Source organism: Sinocyclocheilus anshuiensis, unplaced genomic scaffold (genome assembly GCF_001515605.1).
Source record: "Sinocyclocheilus anshuiensis isolate Anshui unplaced genomic scaffold, SAMN03320099.WGS_v1.1 scaffold306, whole genome shotgun sequence".
Lineage (NCBI taxonomy): Eukaryota > Metazoa > Chordata > Actinopteri > Cypriniformes > Cyprinidae > Sinocyclocheilus > Sinocyclocheilus anshuiensis.
Window position 1 is genome coordinate 2,229,869 of NW_015544175.1, and position 20,794 is coordinate 2,250,662.

General features: G+C 36.3%; 1 protein-coding gene and 1 pseudogene across 1 annotated transcript; one reads left to right on the forward strand and one right to left on the reverse strand.

The window, feature by feature from the left end:
- LOC107696140 (myomegalin-like) overlaps positions 1–8,370 on the forward strand; it is a 72,053-nt pseudogene extending 63,683 nt beyond the window's left edge.
- A 2,617-nt stretch (positions 8,371–10,987) lies between these two features.
- LOC107696157 (calcium-binding mitochondrial carrier protein SCaMC-1) lies at positions 10,988–20,066 on the reverse strand. Its single transcript, XM_016496362.1, has 10 exons — positions 19,523–20,066; positions 18,330–18,456; positions 17,909–17,996; positions 16,062–16,173; positions 14,361–14,519; positions 13,865–14,017; positions 13,200–13,307; positions 12,646–12,813; positions 11,933–12,083; positions 10,988–11,849 (listed from the first exon to the last, which is right to left on the reverse strand). Exons 1-10 carry the CDS (start codon positions 19,703–19,705, stop codon positions 11,668–11,670), a joined length of 1,431 nt encoding a protein of 476 aa, XP_016351848.1. The 5' UTR covers positions 19,706–20,066; the 3' UTR covers positions 10,988–11,667.
- Between the last annotated feature and the right edge of the window lie 728 nt (positions 20,067–20,794).

The window sequence follows — 20,794 nt, forward strand, 5'->3', positions numbered from 1 at the left end:
GTGTGTGTGTGTGTGTGAGAGTGTGTGAGAGAGAGAGAGAGCGAGAGAGACCAGCTTGATCACTGTGTCTGTCACGCAACTCTGTTCCCCTTTCGGGCTCTGTCTTTACATTTATTTTGAAAGATGAAGCTCGCGATTATGGTAAGGGGCGTTACATTTCCGACGAGTGCTTGCGGTGTTCGGCCAATCACAATGCACTGGGTCAGCTGGCCAATCAGAGCAGACTGCGCTTGTCGGAAGGAGGGACTTTGTAGAAAACGAAGCGTTTGAGAGAGGCGGGGCATAGAGGACCTACAATAATGTACAGTATTTGAAAAATAATGTGTTTTTTGAACATTAAAGCATGTCAACATATTCTGTTACACCAAATACACAAAATAATGATCTTTAAAAAAGTATCATATGACCCCTTTAAGATGTTTTGTGCCCTGTACTACTCTAGGCTCAGGATTGAGTTTGACCTTTGACCTACGAGAGCGAGAGTCTAACATACATTTGTTGGAGCAGCAGTTGAGACAGAGGCTGGACCAGTGTATGCCCCATCCCTCAGCCAGGAAACAGCTCTTCCACAGTGAGACAACCAATCAACCACATGCTTATCATGACTTTAATTCACACGTTTGTGGATGCATTGCGACATATTTATGATATTTTCATTTACCCTGGTCTCACTGTCTGCTGTAGGCCAATCACCATCTCCTCCTGTTCGAGATACAGGGTTCTTCAGCCCTGCTTCACCAGCTGTGGAGCCAGATGACCCAAAGTCTTCTGCTAGTGGTAAGAGTTTTATATAACACTTTTGATGCTTTATATAAGAGATAAACTCACTCAAGTAAATGGAAGTCACAGAAAACTGATTAGTCAATGCATGTCTTCTGATTAGACTCATCTAAGTCTGGTGCTGAAGCTCTAGAGGTTGAGGCCCCTGATGGCTCCTGCAAGACTGGGCGTCATATGATTGGTCACATGGATGACTTCAGTGCCCTTCAGCAGCAGCTACTGGAAGGGAAGGCTGTTATCCGCAAGATGGAAGCGGCACTGCAGTCCAGCACAGAATCGCCTAACCTACCAGAAGTCAGTATAAAGATCTGATTTAAGATGAAAGGCTGATGTGATTCTGAGTGGACGGACAATACAGAGATTTATATTTCTTTAGTAGGGCTGTCAAATTATTACAAATGGAATTAAATTGATGATTAATATTAATTGCATACATCAGGGTTTCCCTGTGAGTTCATCAAAAGCTAATGATTAAATCATAAAAATGTCAAATTAACATAAATATATAAAAAATTATATAATAAAACAATAAAACTTACAAATATACAATAAAACTTCTTTACCTGCATGTCATGTGACCATTAATCAGAGAACAATGAACATGCAAAAGCATTTATAAATTATTGAAATATTTATCTCAGGGGGTACTTTAAGTAAATATTTGAAGTCAAAAGGGGTTTGGCTGATAAAAAAGTTTAGGAATCCCTGGCACATATCACTGCAGTATTCGCTGAGAAAACCCCCTCAAATTACGAATGTACTGCAGAAGAGAAGTCAAATTCAATAGAAATCAGTATAGAATTTTATTTCCATATATTTGAACATAAACACATCACTGACCTACTGTCTGTTTTAGAATTGAGTTTATATTATCTGCAGTATTTTTAAAATCTATGCACATGACATGAGTCAGATTGACATGGGCATGAACAAATATGTTATTTTTACATATTTAAAAAATAATTAATCATACTAAATTAACATTAATTTTTTTTTTTGCTTTAAAAATATTCATTAAATATTTCCTTCTGTGTACTTTTCATGTAAACATGTGATTTAAATGTCTCTGTGTGATCATTTTTCATTTAAATAAATGCACTTATCACATTTAATGTAATGTTTTCCTGAAACGGAAAACAATAACTTGCTGAAAAGTTTGAATATTCCAGATGAAATGTCATTCACACGCGGTCTCTCTCTACAGGGTTATATGAGGAACTTGCACACCAGCACTAAGACACTGAAGCAGATTCTGGAGGAGACAAGCTCTCTCTTAAGAATATTCTGGAGGGCGGCTCTTCCCAGCACTGAGACCTCGGCCCAGCAGCTCAAAAAGGTCAGAGGGCACTTAGAGAGTAAACATTTCAGTTTTTACAATATTTTCGGAACCAGTACCCACTTTTGTGCTCCTTTGAGACATCACTTTTGCATGCACCTGTTAGAGAAATTCACACTGACAGTGACAGAAAAGGAATCCAGGAACGAATTAAACAGGGTTGGAAGGGTTACTTTTAAAATGTATTCCGTTACAGTTACAAATTACTTCATTAAAAAAGTATTCAGTAATGTAATCCAAGTACCACAATATAAAAGTAATGTAATCTGATTACTTTTGGATTACTTAAAGTTACATATGTAAATAAGTCAAAAAAGCAATATCTAAGTACTTTTATTTAACTGACTTTAAAATGAAAACTAATAAAAACTATAGTAAAAACTATTAAAAATCATGTCTTGTTTCACCATCTAGATATTACAGCCCATATATTTATATAAAAAGCTATGCAGACATGTAGTGGCTATACAGTTTAGTATTACAGTTTTATTTTTATTATTATTATTTTTACTTCTTTAACATGTACAAGTAAAAATAAATATAGTTTATAGCCTACACAATATTTAAAATGTACACCATATACATATTAGTCTATTTTAAAATAAGCCTACATATCGAAATGCATGTGAAATGCTATGATCTTTATTTATTTCATTGACTGATCCGGGGTGTGGGGACTCATGTTAATTTCTGCATATTCAGGCTCATTTTCCGCTAGAAAACTTACAACTGCAGTCATGCACACCATGGAATTTTAAATCACTAACAAACACTAAATTTTAGCTAACATGATGATTTCCATGCTAGTCGGACTCGTACCTGCAAATGTTGTCCATCAATTAGTGATAAAAAAAAATGGCCGCACTGGTGGAAACAACATGAGACCGTGCTACCGCGACTGTCAAGAGTGGCTCGACGGTGTTTAGTGTCCAGCTGCAGCAGCATGCGTGCTGTCAACGCAGTTGAAGGGATCTGCGCTCAAATGCACGCAATAGGCTAAAGCTTGTCGCAAAACCCCAGCAAAAGTAATTACCATGAATGTGTCAGGGGGAAATAGTAAGGAGATATTTGAATTATTTACTAATAAACTAGTGTTTTCTGAGTCGGTGTCGCAAGGATGAAGTTGTCGAGCCTGACTCGCCATCTCCTCATTAGACGTGCCTTTAGAGAGAAGTGCATCTTTACGGATTTTGATTATGATTATAATGAAAGAGTTTTTGTTTTCGATTTGTTTTATTTCATTAAGCAGTAATTTAAAGCTTTCTATAGATATATTTATCATGTCTGTGAGCAGTGGCGTAACTTTGCTTTGAAAAGTGGTGGGGACACTGCGCAATTCGTTTAGCAAATTTTGTATTTAATAACCTAATTTACTTGGGGACTGGGTTTAAAGTTTGACAAACGTAATTTTTGCTTTTCAAAAATACATCGATGTACCAGGGGCGGCGCCAGAGAATTTTGAACGCAGGGTGCTGGGGGGGTGCTAGATCACTGACAGAGGGAGCTGGGCAATTCAGGGCTCCAGAGTCCAGACTCATTCTTCCCACTGGTCGCTCTTTTGCGATTAACTTTCTCAGTTGGTTGCAGGAGCACGTGTGTTTTTTTTTTTTGTTTTGTGCTACAACATGCTATTAATCAATGCATGCTGATGAACTTTTATCGTATGTCCCACCCGTCCCACCCGCAAATTACGCCTATGTCTGTGAGGCATTTTATTCGCTGAGTTTCGGTTAATTTTTGTGAAGCGCTCCTGTTCAAGACGAGACGGCAGAAAGCGCATCATGTTTGTTTTCTTTATTTTATAAAAGCACAACGTTTTGTTGATATTGTGAGTGCACACAAATAAAAGTAGACCCTTTACAGTTACGAATGATGTATTACTCTTACTTTTATGAGCAAAAATGATGGCGTATCTGAAAAAATGCAAGTGATTGCGCTGGCGCCTCTATGTCCAGCAAAGCACGCTTTATCTTCCACTCTCCGCACAAACTATTGGATATAGTGCGCATTTAACGTTTAAACATTGTTATATGATTGAACTGTTATATTTCTATAGATTTTATTTTAGGCAAGTCGTGATGATTTGAGAAGGCTAAATTGATCAAAAAATAGGCTCACTGTTTGCCGCCTGGCAGCTTGGTCGTTACTTTAAAAAACAAAAACTTGTAACGAACAAAAAATGCTCCAAACGTTTTTCTAAATTAACTTAATAAAAAAACGAAATGAAATATAGGCTAATCACTTTGCCATTACATACAAAACTGAACTATTTTAATAGCTGAAACAGTAGTATAAGCTGTTTTGGGAGAAGGGGAAAAAAGACGGGCTCGGACCTGTAATTCTGATAAGCTGTCGGACACGGGCTGGGCTAGGGACTATATTTGAGGCCCGTGCAGGGAACTATGATGAAGCAGCGCTAAATATATAGCGTTATGTCAAAATACTAATTTATTTAATTTTAAATTAAATAATTGTAATCCTGATAGTATTCCCACTTTTTACAAAATGTAACTGTAATCTGAATACTTTGTTTTGTGATGTAACTGTAACGGATTACATTTACTAGATTTTTGTATCCTGATTACGTAACGCCGTTACATGTATTCCGTTATTCCCCAACCCTGGAATTAAACCATTTATAAAATCAGTTTGAATGTCTGTTATTGGTGTAATCCTAAAGGGTTTCTTATAAATGTGTGTGTGTAGGAGCAGTCTTTGAAAAAAGAGGCTGTCACACTGAGGCGCAAGTTGTCTGAACAAGAGCAGCTTCTCAGGGACACGATGGAGAATCTGAGGACCTCCAGTCGCACTAAAGACAACATGGAGCAATTCATCGTCAATCAATGTGAGTTTCTCTCTTCTCTTTGTTCATGTTTATTGTTCTTCTCCTCACTTTATTTTTATTTGTATCCAGTGTCAAGAACACGAAATGTGTTGAAACAAGCTCGCTCAAATCTAGAGGTGAGTCTTTTCTATCATTCATACATGCATTTCTTTTACAACCTTAAGCATGTAGGGGTGTGCGATATCCAGATTTTTGATCGTAAACGATTAAAATATCTCCACGATCTGCTTTTGAAGAAATATAGTATCGTGCTACAGCTCACATTCTATCAGTTGCAGTTGCCTCCGTCTCAATAATACAACTCGACATACATTCACATCAAATGTTAACTCAGCGGTAGAGTTACACTCACTGGACACTGCACTTATTCGCAATCACAAAAGTACATTATTTGCATGTGTTTTAAAGCCTTGCCATTTAAACTTTTCATTCACGTGCTGTTCTGACGTGCGCTTTTTCTGAGCGTGTACACTAAAAAGCCTGTCAAACAGCGTCTGATTACTGGACTAAGTTATCTTTCACGTCTGATTGTGCTAATTCTGTCAAAAACACACAAGCTTTACAAATAAACACAGTTGGTTATGTCTAAAGTGAATGCATGCCTGTATTATATTAGATGCGTGCAGGTCTTAAAGCAACAGCATAGTACTAAATATGCTGCCATTTGTCATTAAAGGGATAGTTCAACCAATAATTACAATTCTGTCATTATTTACTCACTCTCATGTTGTCCCAAACCTGTATGAATTTATTTCTTGTGCTGAACACAAAAGACAATATTCTTAAGAATGTGGGTAACCAAACAGTTGCTGGTCCACATTGACTTTGATAGTAGGAAAAAAAATACTATGGAAGTCACTGGGGACTAGCAAATGTTTGGTTACCCACATACTTCAAAATAACTTTTATGTTCAACAGAAGAAAGAAACTCATTCAGGTTTAAGTAAATGATGACAGAATTTTCATTTTTGGGTGAAGTATCGCTTTAATGTTAATAAAACAACAAAACACAAAGAGAAAAATCACTCACTGCTCTTGACTGAAGAACTTTAATACAGTTGCTTTAATAAGAAGCAATGTATAATTTATACAGTAATGTGTATATAGTGTTTTATATTTGTTCATTCAATTTCTTGAATGCTATTGCTAAATACACCTACTGTGCCTGAAAAATAAAGCACTGTTTGTTTTAGTTGTATAGCCAATTATGTGTATTTGTAATGTGTATCTTTGTTTTTTTTAATAACAAAGTTAAAATAATGATTTTTATCTTCGCCCACTTTGGTCTGCCATTCTTTTTTATTTGATATTTTGTTACCTTGTAAGGCTTTGTTTTTAAAATAGGGAAATTAGTTTGGCTGTACTGCTCAGACAACTTGCAAAATAGTAAAACCAACTTGACGAAGACTCGTGATAAAATCGTGAATCCTGATTTTTCTGAAAAACATTGTGATATGATATTTTTGCAATATCGCCCACCCCTGTAAGCATGTTTCTATTTGTAAAACAAGTTTCCCTGGTTACACATCCAAATATGTGTAGCCCAAATGGCTTTTCAGTGTCTCAGAATAGTTTTTAGCTGAATAGACTTTTGCGTCAAGGGAAACCCAAAGGAATCCATCAGACGATTAAAGGCTTTATCTCTAGTTCTTTCTCACCGGGTTATTTTCTTTCTCCTGTGTATTTCTATGTCTTCTGAGTTATTCCAGAAGAATGAACTCAAGATTGCCTCTCTAGCACCCCTCTCCCTTCATCCTTCTATTCGGTCTCATCCACTCCTTCCTGGTCTGATAGAGGTACTGCGCTCTGGGTACACGTGTGTGTGTGTTAGTGTGTATGTGCTTGTCTAGCAACACATGCATGTCTGACCTAATCTCATGTAACCAGATGTCTGACCATCAGCATGAAGTGTCATCCACCTTTTTCATACAGTAAAAACTGTAATAACACTTTTCTATTTTAATATGATTTTTCATTTCTTTTATATATATATTAAATATATTTTACAACTAATGTAATTTATTCCTATAATGGCAAATTTTCAGCAGCCGTTACTTCATTCGTTAGTGTCACGTGATACTCCAGACATCATTCAAATATGCTGAAACATTTCGTATTATTATTAATGTTGAAAACAGTCGTGCTGCTTCATATTTTTTTCAGAATTCTTCAATGAACCAAAAATTAAAAGGAACAACATTTGAAATAGAAATCTTTTGTGACATTATAAATGTCTTTACTGTGACTTTTGATCAATTTAACTAAAAAAAAAAAAATGTAATTTCTTTTTAAAAAATTGTACTGAACCCAAACTTTAAACAGTAGTGTAACTTGCACTTTTTGAATAGTATGTAAAAGATTTCACCTGCAGTATGAATAGAGCCTGCATCTCATTAACAAAACTCTTTCAGTAATATAAACTCCAGTTCATCCTCAGAAGCGTTTATTGTGGCATTCTGGGAAAATAAAGTGGAATCCAGCCGGTCAGATGGGAACTGATCATGTCAGTCAGCTCTTACCATTTTTGTGCGCAATATTGCACACACTGAGACAGTCAGACCTGACAATAATTTAGTCATTACAGAGTATGCTGCCCTCTCTTGGCTAAGTTGGCTTGGAGTGAAACTACAGAACCAGTTTTTGTTTATTTGTTTGTGCATAATCTACTCTAATGGCACAGTTAAGAATGAATGATTGAAAGCTTCTCATCTAAGAATGACTCTTGCTGTCACTCTTTGTTCAGGTGAGGTCTCAGGAGCCTCCCTCCAGCATGCCTCCTCTCTTGGTTGGAATTTCGTGACTCCTCACACTCAGGATCAGCACAAATCAGTGACAGCTTCATGGCTGGCACAGGGGAGTGACAGACAGCGCCTCCTACAGGTGTCATGCAGAACAGACTCCAGACTGAGTGCTGCTGTCTCTCCCTCTTTCTGAGTGAATCAGTCGTATGAATTCACCCTAAGATGCATTAGATGTCCTGGAGCATGTGTAGATCTATCATTCTAGATCTATCAGTTAGCTTTATTTATTATATAAGAACTATCAAAAAGCTCTCAAAGTTCCATTTGATTAGATTAGTATTATAGATGTTTGGATTAGCAATCATGTCTCCAACCAAAGTAACATCTCATGCGTTTGGTGTTAGGGTTTATATTGAACCAGCAACACAATTAATGTGCAATTATAATACTACTGTGTGTGCTACCAGCCAGAACTGCTACACTGTAAATGAAAGTCACCCCAAGGATGAACTGAAGACCGATGGTGCAATATTTCAATAAGCCTGCTGCTGTAGTCTTGAAATTGGAATATAAGAGACATGTTTGTTTGTTTTGTGTTATTGCCAAAGTTTGAGTCTATTGCTTTTAATGAACTAACCCTCTGCTGTGTTTTGTTCTATTAAACCTGAAGTACATTTTTTCCTTTTTTCTCTTTAATTTTCTTTCTTTTATTATTTTTAATTTGATTTTTTTAATGTATTTTTTTTACTGTTTTTATTTAACCTTTTTCTGTTTTATAATTTTCCTGTACTGGAGAGTATTTTTGATTACTGTTTTGGTCCAAAAAAAAAAAAACTTTTTTTTTATATTTCTATTTGCTGTATCAGCTCTTCCTGATGGACCATTTTTATTTGTTATTTATTAATTTTTTCACTTTTTGTTTTCTTTTCTTTTTTATCTATTTTATTTTACTTGGTTTTTTTTGTTTTTTATAATAGGCTTGCAATGTCTGTAAACTGGTTCCCATGAGATAAAAAAATTATCTCAAGTTACTGAGTTAACATTACTGGGTTAAATAATTACCATGTTAGACATTGCAGACAATTTTGCAAATTGTAGATTGTGAGAGACTGGTCATAATGCTACACATGTGCATTGCTTTAATGTTCTAACTGTATGTGGTTTTGAAAGTCTGTTGCTCTTGCATGAACCACATGAATTACGCTGTCATTTGCAGTATTCCACAATAGTGCAAGAAGTCCTGGATTTTCTGCTGTATATGTGTAATGATCTGGTGCCATTTTGTTTGCTTTGTATATTATGTATTTGTTTATGAGACACCTGTTTGCTGCTGTCATTAGGTCAGGCATGCACGTGTTATGATGACAAAAGAGAGCCATGGGTCATTTCAAGTCAACCTTGCACTCATTGTTCTATGACAATCAAAAATTTCTCAGAGGTTTGTCATTTTGGAATTTAATTTGTTCAAAATATTGGTAGCAATGCAATTTGATTTTAAATTTCCCTTTGTAAATTAATGTAAATTGAGTGAGGGACCCTCACTGAGAACTCAAAACAAAAAGGGACAATTTAATAAAAAGGGAGTCATACACGACTCATGTATTTTTGTCTCTATTTCTTGAATATATTAACAATATTTATGTCTTAATGGCACAAAAATCTAAAAGAATATTTTCACCTCTTCATACAAATGTCCCAATTGTTGGATTTTTATATGTAAGATATTTTCTCCAACACATTGGTCTTAATAATACGTCTTATACCAACAGATGGCACAATACAGTTACTCCACATTAAGTCTTATGTCATGCTTAATATCATGCATATTAGCCACATCACTAACGACATACTCAAAAGCTTTTTTCAGAAAATTCCTCTGTATTGTCCAGTACAATGTACTTTAGTAGTTATTCAGAACAGCTTGCCGTTTCGTAAATTTAATTGAATCCAACCGCAATCAACATGCACTGAGAAATCCAGCTTTTGCGTCAGAGTTGAATAAGCCAGCTCAGTTAACTATTCCCAAGTCAACATACCAGATACTTGTTTTAAATGTAACAGTGCAAAAGGTACCTTAATTCACTGTATGTGGGACTGTGACAAAATAAAAGAGTTTTGGAAAGAAATTAGAAATATGATAGAGCATATGGTTTCAATAAGGTTACCATTAGATCCAGGGTTTTTCATTCTTGGCATTCATCCAGAAAATTGGAATATTAAAAAGGATAATCAAGTATTGATAGATATGTGCATTTTACATGGCAAAAGGCTCATTGCCATTTATTGGAAAAAGACAGAAAGGCCTACCATAACTCATTGGTTAAGAGAAATATCTTCATGCATTGCAATGGAAAAGATAACCTATATGCTTAAGGGTAAACAAGCTAAATTTAAGAAAATCTGGAGTCCATTTTTATTATTTATTGAATGTAGGGATATTAACAATATAATAGAGGATCAAAATTCTTGATTGGTTATTTAAATACATTTTAATGTGCATTATATTAACCCCTTACAACTGCGGTTTTTATTGTTTGCAATGGATTATTAAATCTAACTTCCAAAGTACAGACTGTATTAACCCTTTGTTGGTTTTGTGCTTTACACTTTTTATGTAATATGAGCCCCTAGTGTTTGTTTGTTTGTTTGTTTTCTTTTCTTTTCTGTACATAGTAAGTATTGTTACAGACACGGTATGTACATGTGTCAGTCTTGTGTTTCAAGAAAATGTAATAAAAATAATATTACAAAAAAAAACTATTCCCAAGTCTTTAATCTTTTTTGTCATTTGCTACACGCTGTTACAAGGGTTGGCTATTCATTTTGACCTTATCGCATTGTCAAATTTACATTATTTCAACATATTCAAATAAAATTCTATTACAACTTTAAATAACTGTTTTCATATATTTTAAAATGTATTTAATTCCTGTGGTGGCAAAGCTGAATTTTCAGCAGTCATTCTCTAGTCTTCAGTCTCACACGATCCTTCAGAAATCATTCTAATATGCTGATTTGGTGCTCAAGAAACATTTGTTATTACCAATTTTGGAAACAGTTGTGCTGTTTTTATGTAAACCGTGATATTTTTTTCAGGATACTTTGATGAATAGAAAATTCATTAGAACTGCATTTATTTGAAATAGAAATCATTTGTAAAATTATTAATGTCTTTACTCTCACTTTTGATCAATTTAATGGATCCTTGCTAAATAAAAGTATTAATTTCTTAAACAAATGTGCAATGAGACATCACAACACACAGTATTAAAATACAACCTTTAATATAAACAAGAGTTTCTAAACTCAGCAAACTTTGGGGATAAAGGCAACATAAGTTCAAATTAAATTTTCCAATGTATAGTAGAGATGGAAAGGAACCCACACAGAGATCGAACAAATGAAATAAGCCACATTTTGCTCTTTATGTCATAGTGTGGGATCCCATTTTGCATTGTTTCTCTGGTTCTTGTTTTACTGTGTGTATTTAGCATTTTTCACAGAACATATACAAACAGTACTGACTGCAGCATGTAAAGACTTGACTACGGCCCAACCTAACCAACCTAATTCACTTAAAAAAATTATACTCTGTATATTTAGGTATAATTACTTTATGCAAAAAGGCAGATTTCCATGTCTATCAATATATCTGTAAAACTGAGGCTGATACTGTAAAACATTATAGTGCATTGGCTCACAATGGCTTCATTGATTTGGTCAGGGACGAATGTAGAATATTTTAGAAAAGTATTAATTACATATCAAAGTACAATTATATATCAATGTAAACATGAATTAGGTTGGGCCCCAACCTCAATGCAAGATACCATCATGGCTTTTTCCCCCAGAGGTGATATATTAAACACTTTGGTTACTGAACAAACGTTTTGTCCCATCATGGAGGGTGTTTTCAAAGAGAGGTGGTAAACATTTTGTGCGTGTAAAAACATGCAAGACATTGATCATTTTGAGATGCCTAATCCAGACCTCATGTACTCATACACCACATAGCTGATGCTGACAGCTGGGATCACTTTCATGAAGTTGGGCAGGATCCCACGGTAAAGCCCCAAAAAGCCCTCTTTCTGCATGATCTTCTTCACTAACTTGGACATGGACACCGGCTCCGATCCCTCCATAGACGCTGGGGAGAATAAAAGGAAAATGTTAGGCAAATCACAGTGCAAAATTGACATATCCTGTGCATATTCTGGTCTGAATATTTACCCTGGGCCTGCATCCGTGTGCGGACCAGGGCGAGAGGGTAACTGGCCAGCTGGCCACATGTGCTAGAAATGGTCCCACAGCCAAGAAGAACCAGCACTCCTGGATTAGCAGTGTCTTTAGCATAGCGAGACAACCAGGCATTCTTCAGGGTCTGTAGAGAGAGAAAGAGTCAAAATTACATCTATTCATGTTTTCATTTCAATTTCATTCTTTTTAGTAATCACTTTAGTACTTCAACCTCATCGTGTTTTATTTCAGTTAGTTGCCAAGGCAACATTTCAAAAAAATGTTTTTTTAATGTTTTTCATCTAATATTTGTATTTTATTTAACTTCAGCATTATTTCATTTAATGAAAACAATTTCTCAGTTTTAGTTTTTAGTTAACGGACGGACCACCCATCAATGAGGATTACCCATTCTATTAATACTCACAGAAAACATGCCTAAAAATTGTGTTTTTGCACTTCAGATTAATAAAAAAAAAGTTTTCTGAGAAATTTTGATTTATATGAAATGCAAAGTATAATTCCAATGGTAAAAATTTATCTTGCACATAAATATGCAAACATCTGCTGCATTTTTAATTAGGTCAAAAACCTGAAAAATGCCTAGAGTCTGAAAATATGAAGCTGATATGATATTCAGAAACTGGGTATATAGTCAAACATTATAATCTTGAGGTATTTCACAGTGTTCCAGAGTTTGTACTCACCTCATACACTGCTAAATCTATTCCAGCATACGGAATAATTCCCAGGATATTGGGCACATAGCCTTTATAAAAGGCCTTCACCCCCTCCTTCTTCAGAATCTTCTTGGCACAGTCAAACATCCCAGAATACTGGCCAGTCTTCCTCAGAGTAAGTCTGGTCTTCATTACCTACAATTACAAAAAACAAACAAACAAAAAATTACTATCATAATCATTTACCTTAAAATGTGCACCATGTGTCATACTGCCACTGAGAGCTACAGTTCATTTTAAATGGGCAATGTTGGAAGCATAATACATCAATTCACGTAGACATCTATATATTAAAGGGGTCATATGATGCGATTTCAAGTTTTCCTTTCTCTTTGGAGTGTTACAAGCTGATTGTGCATAGATAAGATCTCTGAAGTTGCAAAGACTAAAGTCTCAAAACCAAAGAGATATTCTTTATCAAAGTTTGATCTTTAAAAAAGCATCATATGACCCCTTTAAAACTCTACTCTTTCTTCAAAACACATACAGAATTATCAATCTCCATGGGTCTAATTTCTAACCTCCATGGGATAGATGGCTGTTTGAGCGGTCGCACCGGCCAGAGAGCCAGCCATGAACCTCTCATGTGACTGGATTTTCCCACCGTCTTTGGCCAGCAGCTTCTTATACTGTTAAAGTACAACACAAAACACATTATGCAAGACTGATTTAACATGTAAAAGCTTATCCAAACAAAACTGGGATGGGTTAACAACAATCTGTTCTCTTTTCATTAGGTAAAGGAAATGCAATCTTCTCCCTTCCAATTATCTTCTGTCCTCCACGCCGGATTACTAGTCCAGGGTTTTGTGAATGACTGCTGTTAAAATAGCTCTCATTGACACGCTGCTTGTGTAAGACACTTAAGCAATGTCGCATGAGCAATTGGCCTTCGTAATCACAGCCGTGTTGTTATTCAGTAAAACAGATCCATAATCTACAAGTTAATATTGAGTAACTGACATTTCACCCAATATGATCAGTTTTTTGCTTATTTTTGCTTTATCAGGAAAAATAATAGCTCAAAGATAAAAAGGAAGATTCTTGCAAAGAAAAATACAAAAGCGGAAGTGGTTTTCAGAGTTTGTGGGTTTCTTGGTAACGTGGGTTTCTAAGTGTCACATTGGTCATATCAGACTAGATATATAAGATGAAAGCTAGAAATATTCTCTTTCTATTTTCTCACCTGCTCATACGCCATGAACTTGATTGCAGTTTCTGGGGCGATTTTTATGACATTGACTCCATTACCCCGCCACAGAGAGGCCACGCCCCCTTCTTTAATCATCTGCTTGAACCCATCCACCAGACTGATTTTGTTGGATTTTGAGGAATGAACCTATAAAAGTATAGATTTACTGTCATTATGCCATTCAAGTAGATATTATGTTAATTACATGAAATACATTATACTATTTATCAGCCAATTCAAATTTCAATTGTTCATATATTATTGAAGCAATCAGCTTTAACTATTTCAGCAAAATCATTTTCTTTATCAGTATTTTGTCTTGTTTTCCAATAAAACTACATTAAAAAATTTTTTAGAACAAGATACATTTATATACTTTTTATTACACAATTTTACTCTCAAATAAATGTATCTTGTTTTCTTGTTTTTACAACACATAAATATTGATAAGGAAAAACATTTTGAAGTATAAATTTGGGTTTAACCGCACCTGCATGAAGACTTTCATTCTGTCCAAGGGGGCAGTTCCTGTTCGAGAGACCACCCCTGCCATGCCCCCAGCAACAAGCTGCTTCCACCAGATGCCTGTGGTCTTTTCCTCCTCAGTGAACTCATCTGGAATAGTCAGACTGTCACCTATATCCAACACCTAGCACACAACAGAGGTAGAGTTAGTTACTGAGTATATTATGGACTGGAGTAACTTACTAAACCATACTTAATGACAAATAAATTACTTATTTTTATGGCTCAAACCAATGTTTGAAATCTTGAGAAAAAAAAGGTTCTTTGTCTTAGTGTTGGACTGAAATATGAAAATAATATGCAAATATGAAGACAGGTAAGAAATATGACAGTTTCTATGTGAAAGCTGCAGTAGTAAGTAGGATGTACACTGGCCTCAATGCATGTCCAACTCTGACCTTTAACCTTTCACACTGCACAGCTACTGACTCCCTGAAAATTTATCATTCGTAAGGGACAATTAATTACAACCTTGATCCTAATCCAAGTTGGTGTAACCTCATCTTATGTAACATATCAGTACTGCATCACAGACTTACACAGCATTTTATTAAAGGGACAGACCACCCAAAAATGAATATTCTGTCATAATTTACTGTGAGTAATTTGAATTAGAAGTTCAGCTATTTATAAATTAAATGTACCTTAATAGCAGATAGAATTTCTACCACCAAACAATTTTTATATTTTTACTTTCTATCATAAGATGGGGCTATAGCTCAGTGGGCCAAAAAAGCTTTGGCCTCTATGAAATAATGCAGATCAGAGGACCTACCATATCTACATCCATCACATATACGGCCTCTTCATCCTCAAAATCAATGATGAGCCATTCTCTCTTGTGCTCCTGCAGCAAAGCCATTCTGATACTGTGCTGCCAGCCCATCTGACACCAGCCGTGGACGCTGACAACTGCAATGAAGACCTACCGCTTCACCTGCTCTCCTCACAATATCACTTCTTCATCTTCGCCCAACCTCACTGAGCTTCCATCAGTGCAGCAGTCAGATGACGAGCGCATTCAGGGCTAATCCCAGTACAGGACAGTCTTAAATTAGCTTCGCTACAATTGGCTGAGATGACTCAAGCCGAACTTGCACTGCTCAAAAATCAGAAAATCACCCAGTGACTGGCTTATTTTAAGTATAAAATTTAAGTTACCCTGAAAAGACTTTAGATAAAAGATGCGGACAACCACAAACATTGTATTATTTTAATTCTAAATAGTAAAAATAGGGCTTTGGTTTGTGTTAGAGGTAATCAGTAGTATTTATAATGAGCTTTACTTAAAAAAAGTATATAATATGTCCTTATGCATATAGCGTAAATGTGTGCGTGCAAGTTGTGTCACTTTCGTTAACTCTTGACACTTAATCAGTTAAGAGACTCCTTATCCTTCCTGGTCTCAACATTTTTCCCATGATCCCCCAATACTCCTCACTGACAGAGGGATATAAATGGCTGGCCAAGCTGATTACAGGGCTACCGAACTGTGTGGTTGACTAGACAACTGAATGGGCGTCTGACCGGGCTGATGACATGTGACCGCTTGACTACACTAAGCAGAGCCGTCATCATAGCATCTAGTGATCATTGTAACTGATACCTGATTCAAATCAGATGGTAATGCATGCAATATGTGATATAATGATTGTGTGGAACTCACAGTTGAGTGTTTCCAGTAGCGTATGATTTCCTGAAGGTTATCTGCTGGGTTGAAGAGGAAATGCTCCCTCCATTCATTCCAGTCCACGGTCATAGTTCCATCCGCATCAATACTGGAGGACAAAGGGTCAAATTAGATAAGACATGTGAATATGGATTACAATGTCCTATGTGATAAAGTTATACTAGGGCCTAATGGGTGAATCTCAAAAAATTGTCAGCTGAACAGGAAAGGCTATATTGAATGTTTTTTTCTTTATGTAATACAGTATATGAGTACATATATGTAAATAAATATAAAAATACTAAGCCTATTGCTGTGACACTTCTATCCCATATCAAACCACTACTAATCATTTCTTGCATAACCATAGAATTTTCCAAGAAACTGCCCTTCTCTACAATACTTTATCAGCGAACTAATTAGATTAGTATTTCACAAGCAAAGAATTTATACAAGCATATTGTGTACTTCTCTAATTACTGACAACACAAATGTGCATAAATGATTAAAGGGGTGGTTCAGTGTTTTTTTTCTAGGCTTGATTGTATTTATGGGGTGCAGTCTAACATGTGTTAATGCTTCGTTTAAAAAAAAAAAAAAAAACGCATTATTTTTCACATAATGTACCTTTATTCCACACAGCTCTGTCCCTTCTCTGAGAAGCGGGCTGATCTTTTCCTGTTTTTATGAAGCCCCGCCCTCAGAAATAGGCGATGGGCTCTGATTGGTTAGCTAGCCCACTGTGTTGTGATTGGCTAAACCGCCTCTAGTGCGCTAAGCGTCCCGCCCCTCACCTCAGCGCATGTGCTCCGGTTGTATTGTAAACAACGGCAACGTTTATATCGCTTATCAGCTTGAGCCCGATTGAGAAGCAGAGGATAGTATTGAAGAGGATCATGCAGAACCTGTGCAAGCACGGCTTTTAATGGTTAGCCTATGTTTTTTGTTTGTTGTTGTCTCATACTTTTAGATACGCTGTTATTTGTAAATGCTACTGCTTCTGTTAGCTTTTAATATACGGTTTTATCCTGATTAAAGCTTTAATACAGTACGGCAACTGCACGCGCGTCCATGTTTAACGCTTCTCATAGCTATGTGAAAATAAGTGTATAATTGGAACAGTTCATTGTCCGAGCTGAGCTGAATGAGAGAGAGAGAGAGAGAGAGAGAGAGATGCAGAGCTTGTGCAGAGCAGGGGAATGCGAGGAACAGTATTGAGAACCGCTGCTTTTGAACATTGATTTTGAAACCTGTGAATCCATTAGAATCGTTAGAAGACAGAATCGCGATTCATATATTAACAGATTTTTACGTGCACCTCTAGTTTTCTCTTCCTCTTCTCTAAAGCAGTGCAGGCCTCGCCCCCTTTGCTGCCTTTTCCCGAGGGCGGGGTTTATCTGGGTTTGTGATGTCACGAACCCGGGAAGTAACTCGTTGTAGTCCCTACCAGCCGTTTTTGTAGGCATTAAACTGCCAGAATTTTAAAAGACGATATCTCCGTTTGCATTGAACTTTCAGCTTCGCAACTTTGCAGATATTGTTTATGCTCAAACAGCAACATTACACACTAACTAACGGTAAAAAAGTGAATGCGCAATGAATCACCCCTTTAAAGGCCTATTTACAAGTTAACACTATGACTTCATCACTACATTAAAGCAAGTGAAATTTGTATCAGGTGTGTAATATTTTGCATTTAAGTGAGTGTAATCTTCATTGTCCAGTCAGTTATTGGCTGCTTTGCTATAAATGAAATTAAGACTTGGATGGGTTTTGATCATGGTCTGAATAGACTTCAATTTTTCATTAATTTCATTCTTGGTGTGAGCAGGCCTTAGGAGTACCTGTGGAGGATCTTCTCTGCATCTCGATCTGTCAAGTTTAAGCCTAAGTCTTTAAATGACTGCTGGATCTCTTTGGCATCGATGCGACCTGCATATGCAATTAATGTTGTTAATAAATGTTTATTTGGTGATCAACAAAAGCAGAAGGCGCAATGACAAGTGTTTCCGTTTGACTGTAAATTAGCATAATTAGTGGATGTAAGTAAGACTTTACATTACTGGATGTAAGACTTTAGGTCAAACTCATTTATATAGCGCCTTTCACAATATACATCATTTCATGTTGTTGTCTATAATGCTTTGATGCTTTAACATAGAGTGGCTTTAGGGAACAAAAGATCCTATGAATTTAATGGTTAAAACGGATTAGTGGATTAGTCCTGAAAAGAGCAAAAAAACATACAGTATACTTCAATCTTACCATCCTGATTTTTGTCCAGACTCTTGAAGGTCAGTCTGAGTTTTTTCTCGTGTTCTTTCAGATACTTTGAAAACTCCTCAAAGTCCAGCCCTTCATCCTTATCAGTGTCTCCAGAGACAAACATTTTCTGTAAGAGAGAAACACAAACAGTCTATGAAGTTCCTGGAAAATGTGCATCACTGTACTGAACCTAAATATAAACATTAATATTTTTGCACATCGTACAGACTCTCTGGAAACAATAATTTCTCAACCTTATGCTAGATTTAAGAAAAAGCCCTTTAGCCCTCATTTCATATTCTAACAGTCAGACAAACCCAGGGCAGTTTGTTCTGACATCACTGTAGGCTTTAAAAACACTGCCACCCAGTGTTGTCATTTAGATGCAATTCACACTTCTACAATGCAGAAATGTAGGTAATACAAATCGTAAAAGCAATTCGACAAGCAAATTTCTCTCCAAAATCAGCATGGACATAACAAGAAAATCATTAGAATGCATCTGTGTCACCTGATGAGTTTGCAGACACACTCATTGTCTTTGAACTGATAGTGAGTCTCATTTGCTTAGGCGAGGTGTGGTTATATCATCTGTCTCAGGGGTAAGGAATGCCAACGGATAATGAATGTAGGTTTTATATGAGCATGAGCAGTATAGAAGCGTCTTTACACACCCTTCTGCTTTAAGTGCACTTCCTTGCAAAAGACAGGAAATGGCATTACCTATGTGATTGGAAAACCCTATCTGAAAGAAAGGACAGCTGGGGGAATGTTGAGGGCGGCAGATCTGTTATTTCCTGTAGTCAAAATTAGGTGACTATTTCTATGTGCAATAAACGTAAAAAGCATGATTATATATACTCCTAAGTTACTTAAATATTACTAGAGGAGGAGGAAGAGGTTGTGGGCTGGCACTAAATGCATAATTTCCCCATCATATCTTTGAACTACTATTTATAGTATTTTACTATAAGGTTTAGCTTAGAAGCATGCATTATTATCTGCAATATTACATCGAACAAAATGGTGGATTTTTCTTAGTACTAAATTTCCCTAGCATGCGAACAATATCAGAACCCAACAGCCTGTCAACGTGGTTTATTGGGTTATGCGGTTTATACTGCACCTAATACCCAGATCTACAACAAGTGAGTCAACGGCAGAAACACAGTGAGCCAGTGAACTGGAATTACCTGCGCTTCTCCTTTCCCCATAGTGAAGCCCATAGCAGCCAGACCCGTCTTGAGCTCAGAAACATCCACTTTCCCATCTTTATTAGCGTCTAACTTCTCAAACAACTCCGCGAAAGTTTTCGTGTTGTCCTCCTCCAAACAATGCGATTCGGTGAACACGAATTTCCTTATAAGCTGATACATGATGAAGTGCGACGTATGGTGTATTTATATATATATATATATATTTTTTTTTTACCGCACGCGGGATCCTTGAGATTGCAGGGTAACTGCGGAAGAACAGCAGCAGAAATGTTGCCTGGCACTGGAGAAAACAGACCCTCCCTTAACGTCTTGCTCCACTGTGTTAGACTAGAGTAATCATACTTTTATTGCCACTATGGCTTCAAACTCAACACTGTATCAGGTTTAAAGTGTAGACTTTCGTCCGAGCTGAGCTGAGAAGGAGGGACTAACATTAGGGTATTTGCCTGCGGTTCCTCCTCGTTTCAGACGGACACACCCAAATGTACACAAGCTCAAAAAGTGCTTTTTTTTCTATTTGACATACTGCCAAGAATTACTTAACAGAGGTTGCATTTAGTAATTCATGCTCAACTTCCCATCATGGCACTATATGGACTGTAATGCGACCTATAGTCTACTCGCAACTCTTAGATAGATAGATAGATAGATAGATAGATTATTATTATTATTGCTTGCATGCTAAAAATGTGCAATGCATAATAGTGGTCTTAATATGATACAATTAGAATATTCAGTTTAGTGTTGCACAGCTGTAGAAACAAATCCCTATCACCCTAAATATAGCGAGTATACTACAGTAGTCAGATATGAATGGGATAAATATAGCTTCAAAAGACTGCATAGCTATTATTATAATTGCAGTACATGTTGGAGAATCAGATATCAGTCGAGGCATACACACTAGCCTAAGCCTAGTTGATGGCGAGAGCCATTTTTAAACATTCACGATACTTTACTGTGTGGTTACTCTATTACAATAACCCTTGGTGCTCATAACAATCTCTAACGATATTTTTCTTACAATATAATTTCTATATCACTAAGTATGTGGGATATTTATTAGACAATAGCCCTATGAGACCAAATGTCTCTACTACAGATTGTCTAAAGACTCTCTGAACACTTCTTCTTCTTCTTTTAGGATTTAATGGCGGTTGGCAAACCAACTTAAAAGGTGCATTCCCGCCACCTACTGGAAAGGAGTGTGAAGCGCACAATGAATAGGAACTTTAGAAACAAGAGCTA